This window comes from Thunnus thynnus, chromosome 7 (assembly GCF_963924715.1).
Source record: "Thunnus thynnus chromosome 7, fThuThy2.1, whole genome shotgun sequence".
Lineage (NCBI taxonomy): Eukaryota > Metazoa > Chordata > Actinopteri > Scombriformes > Scombridae > Thunnus > Thunnus thynnus.
Window position 1 is genome coordinate 23,029,898 of NC_089523.1, and position 17,577 is coordinate 23,047,474.

The window sequence follows — 17,577 nt, forward strand, 5'->3', positions numbered from 1 at the left end:
CGTTCTATTTAATTAATTTTCTTTCTATTTAGACCACATTTTATTTTCACAAATCCAAATTCTTAAGCAAAAAGTCAAACTTCTCAGAGCTGACAGTCTATAGCAAACATTACATTTCTTCTGCGTCTGAATGTACAAACAAAAAAGCTGTTAAAACGTTTAACCACTGAAAGCTTTATAAGATACTTATTTAACTATTTCTCTCTTTTTTTGTATCATTGTAACCTTTAGTCCCCCTTGCATGTTTGTAATACTTGTTTCAATAAAGTTGTTAAAGAAAATGAAGTAAGTGGATCTACATGTGATTGGAAAGCATAATAATGAAAGGTATGGATATTACGGAAAGGAAGAAACAATGTTAAGTACTGTTATGTATTATTGTATTGCCAGAAGTATGTTTCAGAGAGAAAAGTTGTAAAGAATACACTAAAAAAGACTGGAGAGCAAAATTTCCGATATTTTTAAAAAGTATTCAAGATCAACAAGTCTGATGAATAGAACCCGATAAATATTAGTATTATTGTTTTATTTTCATTTGGTTCCTTTTAATTTATTTTATCATGACTATTGTGTTTATTGTTTTGATTGTAATTCTTTGTATAGTAGAAATATTAGAGGGTATAACTTTAGTGCACACTCCAGATCAGTGGGTGGCGGTAATGCTCCCGAAAGCTGTTTGCCAACCGCCAATCAAACCAAAAGAAGAAGAAGAACAACTAGACGTAAGCGGAAGTGAAAGCAGAATCTGTGAACCGTGTGTTGTTATTCTCGAGAGCTACTTTCTTTCAAAGGTACAGCATGTTCACTCTTACAAAATCATTAAAACAGAATAGTAGTAGTTTTTAATGGTATTTTTACAACATGCACGTAGTGGATTTTTAATAGGTTCATTCTTGATGCTTGAATTTTCCTGTTGTATCTGAATATCCAACTATATTGGCTAGCGAGCTATAGGCTAAGGGGGAAGTGTGCTATAACAGTATTATACAACTACAGTGTTGTCGCTGTACTTTAATTTCATTAACGGTCGCTTTCTCTATACATAATTTCTGTTTGTCGTTTGTCTCATGTCAGGTGTCATCATGTCAAAGCAGCCGCTGGGCAAGACGTTGTTGAGGAATGTAATCCGCCACACAGACGCTCACAACAAGGTGTGTGTGTGTGTGTGTGTGTGTGTGTGTGTGTGTGTGTGTGTGTGTGTGTGTGTGTGTATGTGTGTGTGTGTGTGAGTGAGTGTGAGTGTGAGTGTGTGTGTGAGTGAGAGAGAGAGACTGACCGCGTAATCGAGTCCACATTTGGCAAGTCGAAGTGGCTTTTGAGCTAAACCCGGTCTAATGTGGTCTTCATTGGGTTAAAAAGCAGTGAAATCGCCCCTTTGTTGTTTCCACCAATGTGAAACTGGGCTTTAAACAGTTTCTGAGGGTATTCATGTTAATCTAGTCCAGGTCTGACAAGTTGACTGCAAGTGCAGTGGTTTTAGACCCGGTTTAATGTAGTCTGGGAAACCGTGAAATCATCCACTTTGTTCTGTTTTCATCAGTGGTGGAAGAAGTATTCAGATCCACTTAAAGGACGGGTTGATAGTTTTTCAAGTCTGTCTTAAAAATATCAGTCAGGTGTCCATATGAACACTGAAAGAGCTTTTTATTCCTCCTGTTCATACTGGCTATTAAAAAATCCCCTTCAAATGTGTGATGGGGGCTGAAAATCCACAGCTTATATGAGGCTTCAGCAGTCTGAGTTAGTCATATCAAGTGGATATCTACCACATTTGCAGTCTTTTTAGCATCAAATTCCCTCTTTGTGTTTCCTCGGACAGTGTTTCCCTGTTGAGCTGCGGTGAAAGTATAGTAATAAAAAGAGGGACTTTGGCACTAAAAAGACTGTAAGGTTAAAAGATATCTACTTGATTTGATTCATTTGAACAGCAGAAGCTTTATATTAGCTTCAGATAAACCTTTGAACACATTTTTGCACAGAAAGAGGACTGTGGATTTTGGCTACCATCACTTACATTCAGGGCACAAAATTAGCAGCCAAAAGCTGGTAAAATATGCAAGTGGCTGGAAGATTTGTTTCACTCACCAGCCAAAAAAATAATAGTAATCTACTGAGGGGCTGGTAAAATTTGAACATTCACTAGCCATTTGGCCTGTGGACAAAAAAGTTAATGAAGTGCATTATGAAGGGATCTTCTAATGGCCATAAGAAGAGGAGGAATTATGATGGCACGAAAAACCTATTTCAGTGTTCATTTGGGCACCTGAATATTGATTTAAGACAGACTTGGAAAATTGTGAACCTGTCCTGACAAGTTGACTGTAAGTGCAGTGGTTTTAGACCTGGTTAAATGTTAGTGTGGAAAACAGTAAAATCATCCTTTTTGTTCTGTTTTCATAAATAGAATAAAAGCCTCACAAATTTGAAATTGGAGTTAAAACAGCGTTTTGCTTTTATCATAATGTATGATAACTGTAAGTTGTGGAACAAATTGAGAATAAACAGTGAAATAGTATCCCTTAAGTTTCCCTCAATTTCAGCATCTTTCTCTGTTGACTTTGACCACTCTATGTCTCATGTCATGTTCAGAAAAGCAGCTGTAGGAGAGGTTATCCTTTGCTGTACTGTGACAGTCAGTGATGCCATGTATAACAATACTTTATGTCCCTCTGAAAACCATCACCGACATTGTCTGACACACTCTTACCAACATCAATGTGTGCACCTGATTCTGATTAGAAATGTTACAGCTTACTGCACAACATGATTGTACTGTTGATTTAATTGCCACTGCTGCCTGTCAGAGATGCAGATGTAAATACTCTGATGTAATTAACAAAAAACAGATGGAAGCACACAAGACATTCGCTTAGAAATGAAAAAATTGTAACTGTGCCACATGAATAACACACCAAGGCACATCTGTTCATTTAAACTTCTAAATGTTATAAAGTTCATTTGAAAGTAATAGAGATTTTAAGATGTATTCTCCAACCAAGACATGAGAGTTAAGGCATAACAATGACTGCCCCACCTTTGGAGCTATATTATGACTGTAGATTAGTAATACTGATATTTGGCAGCTGCTGTATTTTCACGAACTGCCTGTTAGTTGTTTACCATTGACAGATGGTGTTTTCTTTGCCCCCAAGTGTTGAAGGATGTATATAACCTCTGTAAATATTTGAATCCTGTATTGTTAAATTCTATTGGCGGATTCAGATAAAGCATTTCAAGTGTGTGTGTGTGTGTGAGAGAGAGTGTGGGTGTTTGTGTCCGTGTCTGTGTGGACTTTCATGTACTTACTTTTGTTGACAGATCCAGGAGGAGATGGAGATGTGGAAAATGCGAGGCTGGGAGGTCCAAGCATCTCACCACAAACATTTGCCAGCTACGGAGTGTGTAAGGTAGGAACAGAGAATGTCCCAGTTTAATTTTAGCCACCTGAACAAGAGTGACACCAAAGCTCATATGGGAGTAAGTTTCATAATGTAGCTCTCAGTTTAGAGAGCTGTTGTTACTGTATGTTTGCTTGTTGATTTATTGGTGATGGTTGTTTTCCAGGGGACGTATGCATTGTGATCGAGTGCCAGATGAATCTAGAGACCAGAGTCGAAGCAGAGAGCGCGTCTCGGACCATGATGACAGAGAGGCTCGATACTGGACTCGCAAACTGTATGAATTTGAGGCCAATGATCCTGACAGGTACAGAACATGACTAAATCCTCACCTGAATATATTTTAGAGTGTTTTGTACAATTTGTGAAATTACATGAGAAATGCCCAACTGGCTAATCTCTTAATTGGTTCCTTTATCATTGTAAGCGAAGGTGCATATTCATTGAAATTATTCATTTTAATGTGCCATATTTAGACAAAATTGACCATCATCATTTTATTATGTTTTCACATTGCAGATGGGGACATAGTGGCTTCAAGGAGCTTTATCCTGAGGAGTTTATAAGTGACAGGTAAGCAAATATGCAGCACTGCACTAAATAAGCAAGAAATTAATAAGGCAGCCTTTCTGTTAAAAATGTTCTCTGAGCCAAAGCTGGGATATCCCGGATGACATTATCATGGGTTATTTTCTTCAGACTTCACAAAGCAGCGCAGCGCCACAGAGGACATTTTACAATAAAAATAAAAAACAAATAAACTTGATGTGTCAAATTGGTGAACTGCTCCTTTAAGTCATTATTTCATACCAAAACCTTCCTAATTTATTGTGTTTTGTTTTTATTTTAGCGAAAAAAACAGTTCCACAAAGAGGATTGGGCGACACAAAATTAAAAAGTCCAAGTCTGGTACAGAAACGAGCTTATCAAAACACTCCAAAAAATCCTCTCAAAAGAAGAAGAAAAAGAAAAAGAAGAAGAAGAAAGACGAGGAAGGAAAACGAAAGAAAGCGGCGTGCTCGAGCACGAGCAGCGACCGCAGCAGCGATGACAGCAGTGCGACCAAAGACAAGCAGAGGAGGAAAAGGACTAAAAGTCGACATAAAAATAAGAAAACTTCAAAAAGCAGAGGGAGAGAGGAGGACAGCAGCTCAGGGGACAGCGATGATCATGACAACAGAGAAAGGGAGAGACAGACACACAGTCGCAAAAGGCGAAAGCAGGACTCCCACAAAGACTCAGGTTTAGACTCTAAAAAGAAGAGGAGGAAAAACTGGAAAGCAGCAGGTGAGGAGAGCTCGGATGATAGTTCGGGAGACTGAGATACACACACAGATGCAAAGGACTGGTAACGGCCAGGAGAACTACTGCGGATTCCTTTGTTCACCTTTACTGCACAGAGGGCTTTTCTCTGCAGGGCCAGTCTGTATTATACTTTGTTAGACATCAACAAACCTGTGCTGTCGGTCCTCTCCGTGGGCGTTCTGTGTAGCAATATCTCACCACCTCTGCAGCGGCTCGAAGCGCACTGCACAAGAGTGCAGTCAGCATTCAGAGGCAGCGTGAAGAGGGATGGAGGGGTATCCACCACCTATCTCATGAAGAATTCTGTCCGCTGCAGGCACACTGATTGATCACTGACTCTCATCTCAGACTGTGTGCCTCATGTAGAGACTTGAATTGACCACTGTTTTTTGTTATTTAAAAAAAAAAGGCAAATTATGCAACTGTCCTCAGTCTCACCAATTATGATAGAATGTGCATTTGCTCATTTTTTTTTTTAGATTTGTAAATTTTAATATTTGTATGTAGCACATTGTCATAGGTGAAAAATAAACATCTATTTTGCTGTTTTTTTGTTTTTTTTAATGGTTTTATTTAATAAAATGTTTGAACATATATTTAGTTTAAAGCTGGTGTTATTCTGTATTTTTCTTATTGTCAGAAAAATCACTTGAAAAGACCAAAACCAACAATACTATTAACAAATATGTTCTGTATTGCCAAAGCCTCCTCTATCATCTATGCCATAGAGCTCCATTGTTGTCCAAAAACAATTAAATACACAACAATGAGCCACTGTGGTTGCACTGGGTGACACGTTCCTTCATTACCATGAACATGAGCACTGTAGTTTATTTTGATTAAATCCCACTTACACTACGCTGTTGCTGTAAATAATCACCAAGAGCACCAAAATGTGTATTAATCCACTGCTGAAAATAGTCCCCAACAAACTTCTGTTTATGTAACGTTAGCTAATACCTACAGTGCCCAGCTGTTATAGGAAATTACTGAGCCTTTTTTAAAAAAAAATGAAAATATATATTTGTGACCTGTTTTCAAACATTTACATCTTCAGTATGAATCATTTGGCTTGGAGCTGAGAGCCACTGAGAGAAGGAAAGTCAGAAAGAAGCGGGAGACAGACAAACGTAATTTGTTTGGTCTTTTCTTGGGGTTTGTTGACAAAACAAAAATATAGCATATTGCAAGCCTCATCCTTAAACAGAAACGGTTATACACGTCTAAACCTGTGTCATGGATTTGACATTTTCATTTGATTTTGTAAACATACTGCCGCATGAATGTAAGAACCAGTTTCCACCGGTCTGTTTAGATAACATTCACATGTCAGAGCGAAATACAGCCATGTAAGGAAACGGCAGTGCAAGTCTAGATAACCAAGTTAATAATTCATACTCAAAATTACCCCCATTACAAGAAAAATTTTCCGATTTGAGGTCTTCTGATTTTTTATTTTCTTTTATTAATCAGGCTGTTTGTATAGAAATAAACAGGGCGTTCTCCTCTCCACAGGCCATCACGGATCAAAGGCCTGTCCCAATTTGAACATGCTGTCTTTTTATGATGCAGAACATATACCTTAACAAGCTGCTATTCATGATCAAAGTGAATATATTTAGTGATTTGCAGAATTGCCCTTGACGACTATACAAGTCAGAGAGCACTCAAGAGTTCATCGTATGCTGAAGAGCAGCAGATTGTCAACCCCATATGGCCTTATTGCTAAGGTAATGTAGTACTTTGGGTGAATTTTAAGCCTCAGAAAGCAACTCAATAACTACAAAAACAACCCTGAACATACAAATTGAACTACATTCTTATAGACAGCACTATTCAAACCATATTAACATCATGTTCTGTGCCGCTGGTCAGTTTCTTCGTACCACACTTGTCAGACTACATTTAACAATTTTTAGACTGACAGCGTCTAACCTGGTAACAAGAAGTCAGCCTGTGCCATCTGGGTATTTTTAGATAATCTGATGCTGAAGGAAGTGTTGGTAAACCATTTTGAAAGTATGTGTGTACTGGAAAAGCCTGAAGCAGTATGCTGAGTCTGTGTCAATAGGCTAAGTGTTCTCTCTGAGCAGCAGAGAGTGGGCTGTGTCGAGCTTGGCTGCAACTGCCCGTGTCTTGGAAAAAGAAGAAAGTAAATGAAATTCGGCCGGTCAAATCAATGTTGACGGAGGGTTTTAAAACACATTGTCAAGGTTAATAAGAATTTGGCAAAGGGGGGAACATCCAAAAGTGACTTATGACTGCAAATACCTAGTGAAGACACAGTATTCAATATATTATGGAAATATACTGAACAATTTTGGCCTGTTTTTCTTGCTACGTAATAATTAATTAAATATATAAGTAGATTTCATACTGTGACTCTTCAAACAGTAATAAAGTGACTGACAGAGAGTTTGCACTGTAATTGTGCTCATATGGTTGAGCTGACTGAGGTTATAGTGTTTCCAAATTAACAGAATTCTAATTTATGGTTATAATTGTTTGCGATAGTTGGACACTATAAAATAATGGGTCATTTACTCAATGATCAGGGCACATACAGTGTTAGCTAGAAGAATAGAAACAAGCTAAAAGGAAATTATTTTAAATTTAAAGTATAATAAAGTTTTTTTTTTTAAAGTATAGGTGTACAAATATCACATGTAGGTTCAAGGATTTTGTATCATGAGGATCAAATTGGGATGGAAATACTGTCTGTTTAATGATATTTAATAAATTTGAGGTTTTAAATCAGTGTGCAGATGTTATATTTTCATTTAGGAACGATGAAATCAACCAATCCCAGAAAAAAAACTTGTTGAACTTCTGTAGAGCTGGACTACAATTTAAAGAGTAGTGAAATTGTAGAGTAGACTGTGTTTATCGTGGATAAGACTCCAAACTAAATGTGCATTAAACCATGTTCAGATTGGAATTCTCAAACACGTATCACTATGCATTAAACATAGAAAAAAAAATCACCTTCTCCAAGTCAAGGCACTTTTTTTTTTTTTTGCAGTCACTCAGAACTGCTGATGAGACACAACACACTTTGCTCTACTCCCACTGTTCGCTAGCTTGGCTGTCCTGGCCAATTTTGAAGCCCCGGTGAAGTCTCAGTCTCCTCCTACCTAAGCAGATTTCGTGTTAGTTCGGATGAATAATAGTTACAGATAGGAGCAGACAGAAATGGTCAGCAGCACATTTCCACATTGGACATCAGCTGAAAAATTAGCACACCACAAATTGATAGCTGACATTATACCCTGAAGTTAAGTCTTTTTCTAACTGGAAAAAAAAAACGTTATTTCATGCCATGTGAAAAGCTGATACACACAGTACAGAGAATGGCTTGGTTAAAGGTGATGAGGAAAAGAAAGGGCTGACCCCTTTCTTAAGACTCAATCCTCTGTCACTGCGGATGCAAATAGGAGATTCAAAAGGATTGAAAACCTCCACTGTGACTTATCTCTCTGGTCCATGTTTTATCTCTCAGTTGTCCACACAGCTCAGTTTCATCCCAGCCTCTGCTAAGTAGCTATAACCAGAGGAAGAAGGCGGCTTTTGTACCAACAAACAATATCCCTCATCCACCCTGGTCATATCTTATCCCTGTTGTTGAGCCTTTTTGAGCTGTGATTGAAGAAAAACTGAATCTTAAATGCAGGATGCTGCTAATAATCATTATTAGTGCATTCTCACTAACTGAGCTTTGTTTCCCCCTAGTGGGATGCAACAGCTCTTACAGCCTTGTTAGTGACGGCTGGTTGCATTTGAATCCAGTTATCACATCCCTCGTCATCCCACACCCCATTCTGCTCTGTGGTCATTATTGTGCAGCTTTCACAGAAGTGCACGCCTTATAAATAGTGCTCAGGAATAAAATATTTATCATCTCAACTCCCTACAGTGGACACATACTACCGCTGATGCTGCTGCTGCTGCTGCTGCTGCTGCTTCTGAAGCGCAAGAAGAAAACGCCACTGGTGACACACGATACAGTTAACCCACACAAAAAATTTAATACCCTTCGTGAGGGGATAAATGGTCCAAACTTTGACATACTAAATAGGGGAGAGGTGTGATGACACAGGTTTTTAATGTAAAAACTTGCAGCCAACACCCAAATGCTTTGTAAAAAGTCATGTGACATATGACTTACTTACTTACATAGTTAGTACACATACACCAATGTTTTATTATACTTATATATGTCTTTTTTGTTTGTTGTCTTTTTATCTAGACCAGCCAGATACAGTACCGATTAATATACAGTCACATCTGGAACAATATTTAACATCATACAGTCCGACCGTCAAAGAGGAATCCGCAGTTTTTCCAGGTCCATCCTCTCTATACTAACATTAGAAATTATTATTATTGTATAGACTGGTGGTGATACTTGTCCTCGTATCTCGTGTCTTCTGTGCAAAAGTTTTTTTGAAAGAACCCAAAACATGATTGACATAACAGGATACCTGGCTGTTCACTTTACAGTTATGATGAAGTTTTGTTTTTTGTTTTTTTTTTCTCTTTTTTTCTCTTTTTAACAATTAAAGATAAACAGTCACATCCAAACGCCACACCCCCTTGGCATGTCACAGAGACAGAAAAAAATTAAAAAATCCAAAAGAAATGCTCCCCGTTTCAGGGTGGGAGGCAATGATGGAGAGGAAGGTTTATGACTACAGTGAGCAGCATCCTCCATTCGTACATTTTTTAGAATAAGGCACTGCTGCATAAAGAAAGGACATGGCCAACAAACCTCTCTGGGAGTATGATGGGGAGGCAGGATGAAGGGAGACTGTGTTCTTCTCCAGCAACTCACAGAAAGTTTGCATGTGTAAGTACATGTACTTGTGTTTATCGTTTGCTGTATGCAGGTTAAAGTGTGTGCTTGTGTCGTATGGCATGTCGACATATTGTGTTTTTACATGTATGTTTGTGTGTAGCTTTCCTCAGACTGTGCTCTCAAGCATCCACTCAGTGCTGCTGAATGTAACTCTCCTGTTGGCGAGCGGCGATGACTCCACGTTGAGCTGGTTGGTGGACTTGTGCCACCTCGTCCTCGCTCTGCGTGGGTAACTATGACTCTGAAATATGGAGTAATCCCCTCCGTCAAAAGAGAATCTGTGCCTAGTTCGTGCCAGCTCATTAGGGAGTAATCCCATGTTGGCCAGGGAACTTTTCTTGTCCTTGAGCCTCGGAGCCTCATTGGTGCCAGCATTCGGGCCTATGAGACACAGGGACATGGTGGAGCCTGTCAGGCTACTGTCCGTCTGCGTGTCCTCAGATGGGGGACCGGAGTGCTGTGCATCCAGGCTGGTTCTTCTCTTCATTTTTTCTACAGTCAGAGGAGGCAGCTCCACCTCCAGGATGGCAGTGGTGGCTGCTGGATCCTCCTTCTTCTCGTTGTCCACCCTCAGCACCAGCGCCATGCACTCTTTGGGTGCCTCGGCTTCACGCTGGCCCTCGTCAGAAGGCTGCTTGGAGGTGGAGCGCTGTAGCCGCTGCTGGCTACCATTGGTCTGGGAGTGCATGGTGGAGCTGACCTTGGTTTTGCTGTCCTCTGGGCTGCTGTAGGCCTTGTAGCGGATCATCAGGATGATGATGAACACCAGCACTGAAGCAACAATTATACCACCGATAATGATGATCATAGTGCCTCCCAGGAACTGGCTGTGCATGAAGCGGCATTGGCTGACCTCACTGGCCGTGTGGAACTGCACGCAGCCAACCACACGTGTGGCTGTTAATGATGTGATGCCATCGTCGTAAACCGCCAGCACACAAAGGTCATATTCCCGCCCTGCGGCCAGATCATTGATTAAGAAATTCTTGCTGGTAGATGGGATCATTCTGCAGAGAAAAGAAACAGTGCGGTGTTGAAGATGTAGAGGATTAATCATTGAAATTACAACGCCCACATTTACTGATTTGCATAAAGTGTATAAAATCACACAAAGGTGTGAGTTGCACACAACAAAAATGACAACAAGGCCACTGCAGTTCTAGCATTAAATATAACTAATTCTGGTAGACAAACATATGCACAACACTTCATTAAAGTTGACTTATGAGAGAATATGTTATAATATGAAACAGCAGTGAGAAATGGCGCCAGTGGGTTTTGTGTATAAAATAACAGAGAAAGGTAAACTGCAAGGTGATAAATAAGGCAGATGAGGCTCACTGTCTAAAAAATACGCCACAACAGCTGCAGGCCCGGGACAGCTGACGCATGATGTGGAGACAGTTTCGATGTGTGAATACCTAAGGTCACATTTTGACAGCAACCGCAAGATTACATGACTCTAAATACGAAGGAGAAAAGCATTGTCTTCAGGTCAACATTGGCGTTAATATAATTAGAAGCGTGTTCCTTTTCCCTACAGGCGGACTTTGATGGTTATCATTTGTAGGTAATAATGTACCACCTAAAGACAAAACAACACTCAGCTCCATGCCTAAACTGGATGAGAAAATTATACAGGAGAGCGACTCATTATATCTGATAAAAACCTGAAGAAAAAAAAGAAAGTCGACCACTATTATTAACTTGCTCCATGAATACATGAATCCTGAAATACTTTCCGTCTAAATTCAGTTCATTTGCGTCACATATTGGATAAGAAACACATCAAATCTTTTCTCATATTTAAAGGAGTATTTTAATAAGGCCTACAAATGGTAGTTTTTGCTTTAGTATTTTAACAAAGGGTGAGCTCATTTTGCATTTCCATTATGTTTCCATTAATTTAGCCTTTTTTATTAACAATTGCATCCTAACTTATACATTAAATTGCAACCTAATATAGGAAACCTTGTACTTGTTGGAAAGTAACTAAATACATTTACTCAAGTGCTGTAGTTAAGTACAATTTTAAGGTACTTTACTTAAGTATTTTCATGTTATGCTACTTCTATATTATATTTCTACTTCACTACATTTTGGGTGGAAACATTTTTTAAAATCTACAGTTACTTTACAGATCCAGATTTTACATAAAAAAATATATATAAGAAGCTTATAAATTCATTTTTCCCATTCATTTTTAGTTACTGTTTCACATTAAGACTTAACATCCAAAATGATCTAAAATATGATGCATTGTTATAGATAAAACTACCAAAAAGTATATAAAGCAGTTAAAATCAGCTTCACCTCCACCAACTACAACATTAAAGTACTGCTTACATGTTCATGCATGTTATAATGATCATATAATATAGGATATTAAGTACTTTACTTAACTACATTTTGTTGCTAAAACATCTGTACATTTAAGAAGTAAAATTGTGAATGCAGGGCTATCCTTTTAATGGAGTCTTTTTAGTTTTAGGAGTAGGAGTTTGTGTGTTTGTGTGTGTGTGTGTGTGTGTTATTGATCTGAATACTTCTTCTACCACTGTAGCCAAGCCTATCATTAAACAACCACATTTAATCACACTCTGTGTTGCAACCAATTAATGCAGACACTTGCTAACGATACAAAACAGTTACATGTAGTGAAATAGTTGGCCCTCGTGTTATTGTTTATTGCCTTAATGATGCTGAAAAGGCCTCTTAGTCTTTCAGGGTGCTGGGGTCAAAAAATCTGTTCAGCAGATTGAAAAAATCTGCTCAGAGGTTGTTGAAAATTGTACATTTTCTGCATGTTACAATACATTTTAATTTGTAGAAAAATATTCCTCCTCAGTTTATCCCACAGACTACACTATAGGGTTTCTGCTTATTTTTGGACATACTTGATCATTTTGCATCTTTGGGATCTGTCAATCCGCCGTAATGGACCGTTGTGTCATTAAGCAGATGGTAACTCCAGATGTCTTGCCTTTCCTCATGTCCCTGCTCTACCACCCTCCCCTCCCTTCCTACACCCATCCATCCACCCCCTTCACCATGGCTTACCTGTACACCAAAGTGTCATCTGCTGTGCTGTTGTACTGTATCTGGTACATCCTAATGCCGGGGATATGGCGCTCAGATGGCCAACGGATCACAGCGGAGGAGGAGGTCAGCTCATTGACCATCACCCTCCTGTCCTGTTTGTCGTAGCCCTTGGTGTCATTGCCAGATTTGGAGGAGGTGGTGATATCTGAGAGTCCAGGGTCCTCACGCATGTGGCCTGTGTTGTTAACAAACAGGGGTAAGGGGATCATGTTGATCTCAACAGCAGCTGTGTCGATGCCTGCGGCATTGGATGCCACACAATTAAATGCCCCGCTGTCCTTCAGAGTGGTGATGAGAATATCAAGGGTGCCATTTTCATACAGGATGGTGCGGGAATTATTATGCACCAACTTGCCGTCTGGTGACCGCCAGTGAATGTCTGGGTCTGGATCACCCACGGCTTTGCATTTAAGAGTCACCCCTTGCCCCTCCATCACATACGGCTTAGTGACAGTATGTTTGGTGATCAATGGAGGCTCACAGATAAACTCCTCCTCTTGGATGGACCAGAAGTATTTGTCCATGAGATGTTCTGGTGAGGCGCAGGTCTCCAGATCATCCTCTCTGGTCAGCCTGCGCAGCCACAGCAGCTCACAGTTACAGTGAAGAGGGTTTCCACCAAAGCTCACAGCCAGAGTGGAGGAGCTGGAGCCCTTGGCGTCAGACAGGACCTGAGCGTGCTGGAACAGGCTGTCTGGTGGCAGCTTCTGCAGTCTGTTGGAGGTCATGTCCAGGCGGACCAGCTTGGTGAGCAGCGTGAAAGTCCCAGCACCAATGTGGTCAATCAGGTTGTGGTCCAATGTGAGTGTGTTAATATTGGTCATTCTGGCTATGGCTTCCCAGGGCAGGGTGCGCAGATTGTTATTGGAAAGATCCAAGTCCTCTATGGTGGAAACAAATTCATCAAAGGAGGTGTGGGCCACCTGGTGGATCTGGTTGTTTCCGAGGATGAGGTGCCGCAGGTTGATCAGGCCTTTAAAGTGGTCGCTCTTTATGACACTCAGGCGGTTTCCATCCATGTGGAGCGCCCGCAGGGATCGCAGGCCGACAAAGGCATGGGGGGTGATCTGGCTGATGGTGTTGCGGGACAGGGTGAGGTGGACCAAACTAGTCATGTTGAAAAAGTCTTTCCTGCGGATGATGGTTATGAAGTTGTCGGTGAGCCGCAGCTCAACGGTCTTGCGGTCAATGGTGGGGGGCACAAACAACAGGCCAGTCTTAGCACAGAGCAGAGTCAGAGTGGGGGAGAGGTGCTGGCAGATGCAGCGGCCAGGACAGCTGTATCCCTTCACCAGAGCTGCACACAGCAGCACGCACAGAACCAGCCGGTCCATTGTTGATGAGTTTCCAGGTCCTGTGAGTGAGACAGACAAAGGGAAATAGAGAGATGCACAGTCAAAAAATAGAGATCTTCGAATTAATAAATAGCATCATAGCCTTTATGAGAGCCTGCTGCAAAAATCCAGAGTCTGACCGAAATTGCTGAGAATACCAGCAAGGTATCAATCACAAAATGAAATGGAGCTTTTCTGAAATAATGGCACCTGGCATGATGAAAGGCTGCACCAACGCTGTCAGAAACCCATGTCTCTGTACCCTTTTAATGGAAATAACAATATTTTTTGTGCCACCAGGCTGCATCACCACTGAACCGTAAAATTCTTTGAATGATCACAGGACACTTTTCCTTTATTAGCTAACTCTGGCAAATACATTTCCATCATGTAACAAGGTTTGTGTGTTTTTCTTGCTCTAAATTCCACATCAGCAAGGAGAATTAAAGGTAGAAAAGGGCGCTTGTCAGCACTGCTCAAGGATTTTTATGACCTTTTCATGCTCTCTGCTCTCCCTATGCTTCAGAGATGTACTGCAAAATTAGACAGAAACCTGTCATGTAAATCACAGCAACAAAAAATAAAGGTGAAACGGCGGAAATAGGGCTTGTTTTCAAGTCTATCCGATGGGGGCATTATTGAATGATTCTCAGGTTTTGAGGATGTTCTGATTCTCTGATTCCCATTTAGAGGTATTGATTTCAGACTCAGAGAGAACACGCCTGTGGTGACAGGAGTAAAAAGTGATCCTTGGCTGTAATAACCATAAGAGACCCCTGTGGAGCACAAACGTTGATGTGCTGATGCCACATTGCCAGCGCTTTTACCCTCTTTGGCATCCATCTTGATTGCTAATGCCTTAAGCTTCACTGTTGATGAGAAAGCCTGTTAACGTTGATAAAGTGAAGGGACGACAACTGACTTCGCTTTTCTAGGTTTAGAGAATGACATAAGGGTTTCTTTGACCCGCCACCCCATCCAACCCCACAGGGTGACAACTTGGATCCCTGTCAGATCCAATATGTCAATCAACAGCAATATTTTTTTTAAGATCCAGCATAATTATTTTGATTCACTCAGCGAAAACTGGCTGTGGACTTTAAACACAAACAGTGTCTGATTTTCGCTGTTTTTGATGCTTTATCCAATTTGTCATGACTAATTTTAGCACCTCTTTATCTACTTTCCACCATGTTGAGGTGGTGGTGACGTCCTTAACACCAGCAATTTTGTCCCCCCATTTTGCCCAAAGCAAAAGCATCAAATGCTCCCAGAACCAATAGTCCTAAATTTAATTTGATTTAAAATGCCTGCGGTGAAATTTGTGGAATATTTTAAATGCCACATGTCAAAGCTCCTTTTCTCCTTCTGTCAGACTTTACCTTATGTACATTCTTTTTGGTGTGCACACAGACTCACCCATGTCTTGGTCTGAACACATTTCGTTTCAAGTTATTATGAATGTTCAAAATAGTGTGACAAGTGAGAAATTGCGAGGGCATTGCTGTCATTTTACATCAACCTGCGTTACTTTTGCCAGCCAGCAAAGAAAATTCTTAGTTGCTTTTCTGTTTCGCTCTCTTGCACTATCTCTGATACACACACACACACACACACACACAGCTGGCTTTCTACTGTCTGACAGACAACAGGGCACCTTATTTACTATGATCACTTCTGTCCAATCAGAGCTCTCATTAAAATCTGGATTTATGTGATGTCATTTTCTTAGGGAAGTAGAACAACTTGAAGCACAAGCTCCCATCAGTGGGATCGTTTCCAGGGTGCTGCTCGAATTTATTCAACACTGGCAGTTGAATTACTTCTACTTCATACTACATTTCATTAGACCAGAGTGTGTTTAAGAAAGACACAAGCCCCCCACCTACTCTTGGTTTGTGTTTACACTTCCAACCATCTTGTTCTAACTCTGCAGGCTAAAATATAACCTCCAACTGTGAGAAAGAACCGCCCTAACTATTTTAAAGTCCACTTCCTTCATCTATTAAAAAAATACGCATGCAGGATAAAACAACATGCACATAGTTATTTTCTGTGTTAATTCATACTGAGGTTAAACCATTTTCTTGTGCAAAAACACACACTAGGTGGAACATATCCAACCCCCTTGAGAGAATTTATTTATTTAGCAAAGCTCTTTTATTGTTGGCAGCACAGTATGCCTGCCTTGTCAAAATTAATTCCCCAAATTTCCCTTTTTAAGAAGCTGAGAGAGTTATAACATTAAAGCAGGCCACAGAAGCGCAGATCATACTTCATGTTAAATAAAGTCCTATATAATAGTGATGGAGAGACAGAGAGAGAGAAATAATATATAAAACTGTTGCCCGTGTTTGTTAAATTTCAGTATAATAGTGACCTTGCTTGATTGTGTTATTATTCAGATGGTAACTAGACCACAAAGCTCATGGTTTCTCAGAGGACCATCTGTGCCAGAGCGTTTCCTGCCACACCGTCGAGGATACTCTATTGATCTTTCAGCATCTCAGGGAGGGGGAAAACTTTGTTGCCACGGCAACTCTGGTGTAGAATGTAGGTCTTTGAATTGCATTAAGATGATGTTGAGCCGCCTGAACAGCCAAGGCCTCAATCTTAATGGGTGCTGAGAAGGTAAGAAGGAACATGAACAGATGTATGAATGGCCGAGGAAATTAAAAGAAAAGGGCAGCTCTACCTCTCATTTCTATTTCTGCTTTATTGCTTAATATTAGTGCCGGCCACCAAATCAATATGTAGATAGCAGGAGAGAGCACAAGGTGAACTAGAGTTTATGGGGTTTTTTGTGTCCAGTCATGCAGGAGCATCAAATTTCACAGAGGATTACTAAGACACATTTAATTTAAAACAACCATGTATTCACATTCTGACAATTTAACAATCTGATTAAACTAAAATCATAATAAACAAAATTGCACATTTAGCAACACCTATGCTTACAATGATACACATTCTATGCATGCATGCACATTTAAATATGCACATACTGTATGTACATATATGCTAGTTGTGAAAAATCAGCATCTGCCGCTGAGTTTGATAACTTGAAGTGTTGTGTAGTTGTAAGTAAACTTTATTTGTAAACTCCACTTCAAGTTTCTCCCTATTTACTTGTGAACATAGCAAAGTGATCATTTTCATTGAAATTTGAAGATTTGCACCCTTAAGCCACCCATGAGTGAACCTGACATTCAACATTATACTCAAGTTTTGATCTATACCAGATCCTAAAATCCACTGAATTAACACAGGTTCGAATGTTAAAAAAAAACCCTGCAGACCTGCAGAAAACAACCTCAATATAACATGTAATGATGAATAAGATATGAAATGTTGATCGGATTTTAGCCAGCGGCTGAAAATAAACACTGGTGAAACAGCACACCCTGTTTTTTGACTCCATATCAAAATAAAAAACTTTTATATAGAATCTGGTTGAATTCAAAACATTCTATGGGTCTAAAAAACTTAAAATAATTTCGTAACACAGCTAACTGTGTAAAATCCTAAAAAAAAACATTTCTTATTTTTAAAATATTCAGTATTGTTCAATTTAGTATTCAGC

At 39.9% G+C, this 17,577-nt stretch overlaps 2 protein-coding genes across 2 annotated transcripts in view; one reads left to right on the plus strand and one right to left on the minus strand.

Annotated features, from left to right (window-relative positions):
* The first annotated feature begins 686 nt into the window (after positions 1-686).
* On the plus strand, positions 687-5,297 carry nkapd1 (NKAP domain containing 1). Its single transcript, XM_067595032.1, has 6 exons — positions 687-791; positions 1,075-1,151; positions 3,319-3,407; positions 3,565-3,705; positions 3,918-3,971; positions 4,249-5,297. Exons 2-6 carry the CDS (start codon positions 1,083-1,085, stop codon positions 4,718-4,720), a joined length of 825 nt encoding a protein of 274 aa, XP_067451133.1. The 5' UTR covers positions 687-791; positions 1,075-1,082; the 3' UTR covers positions 4,721-5,297.
* Positions 5,298-8,703: 3,406 nt separating this feature from the next.
* The window catches only part of lrfn1 (leucine rich repeat and fibronectin type III domain containing 1), a 120,269-nt gene continuing 111,395 nt past the window's right edge, over positions 8,704-17,577 (minus strand). The window contains exons 4-5 of the mRNA XM_067595033.1: positions 12,619-14,014; positions 8,704-10,565 (exon numbers count right to left, since the gene is read on the minus strand). Coding sequence (XP_067451134.1) covers positions 9,665-10,565; positions 12,619-13,994 — 2,277 coding nt within the window. The 5' untranslated portion in view covers positions 13,995-14,014 and the 3' untranslated portion in view covers positions 8,704-9,664. The remainder of the gene's footprint in view (positions 10,566-12,618; positions 14,015-17,577) is intronic.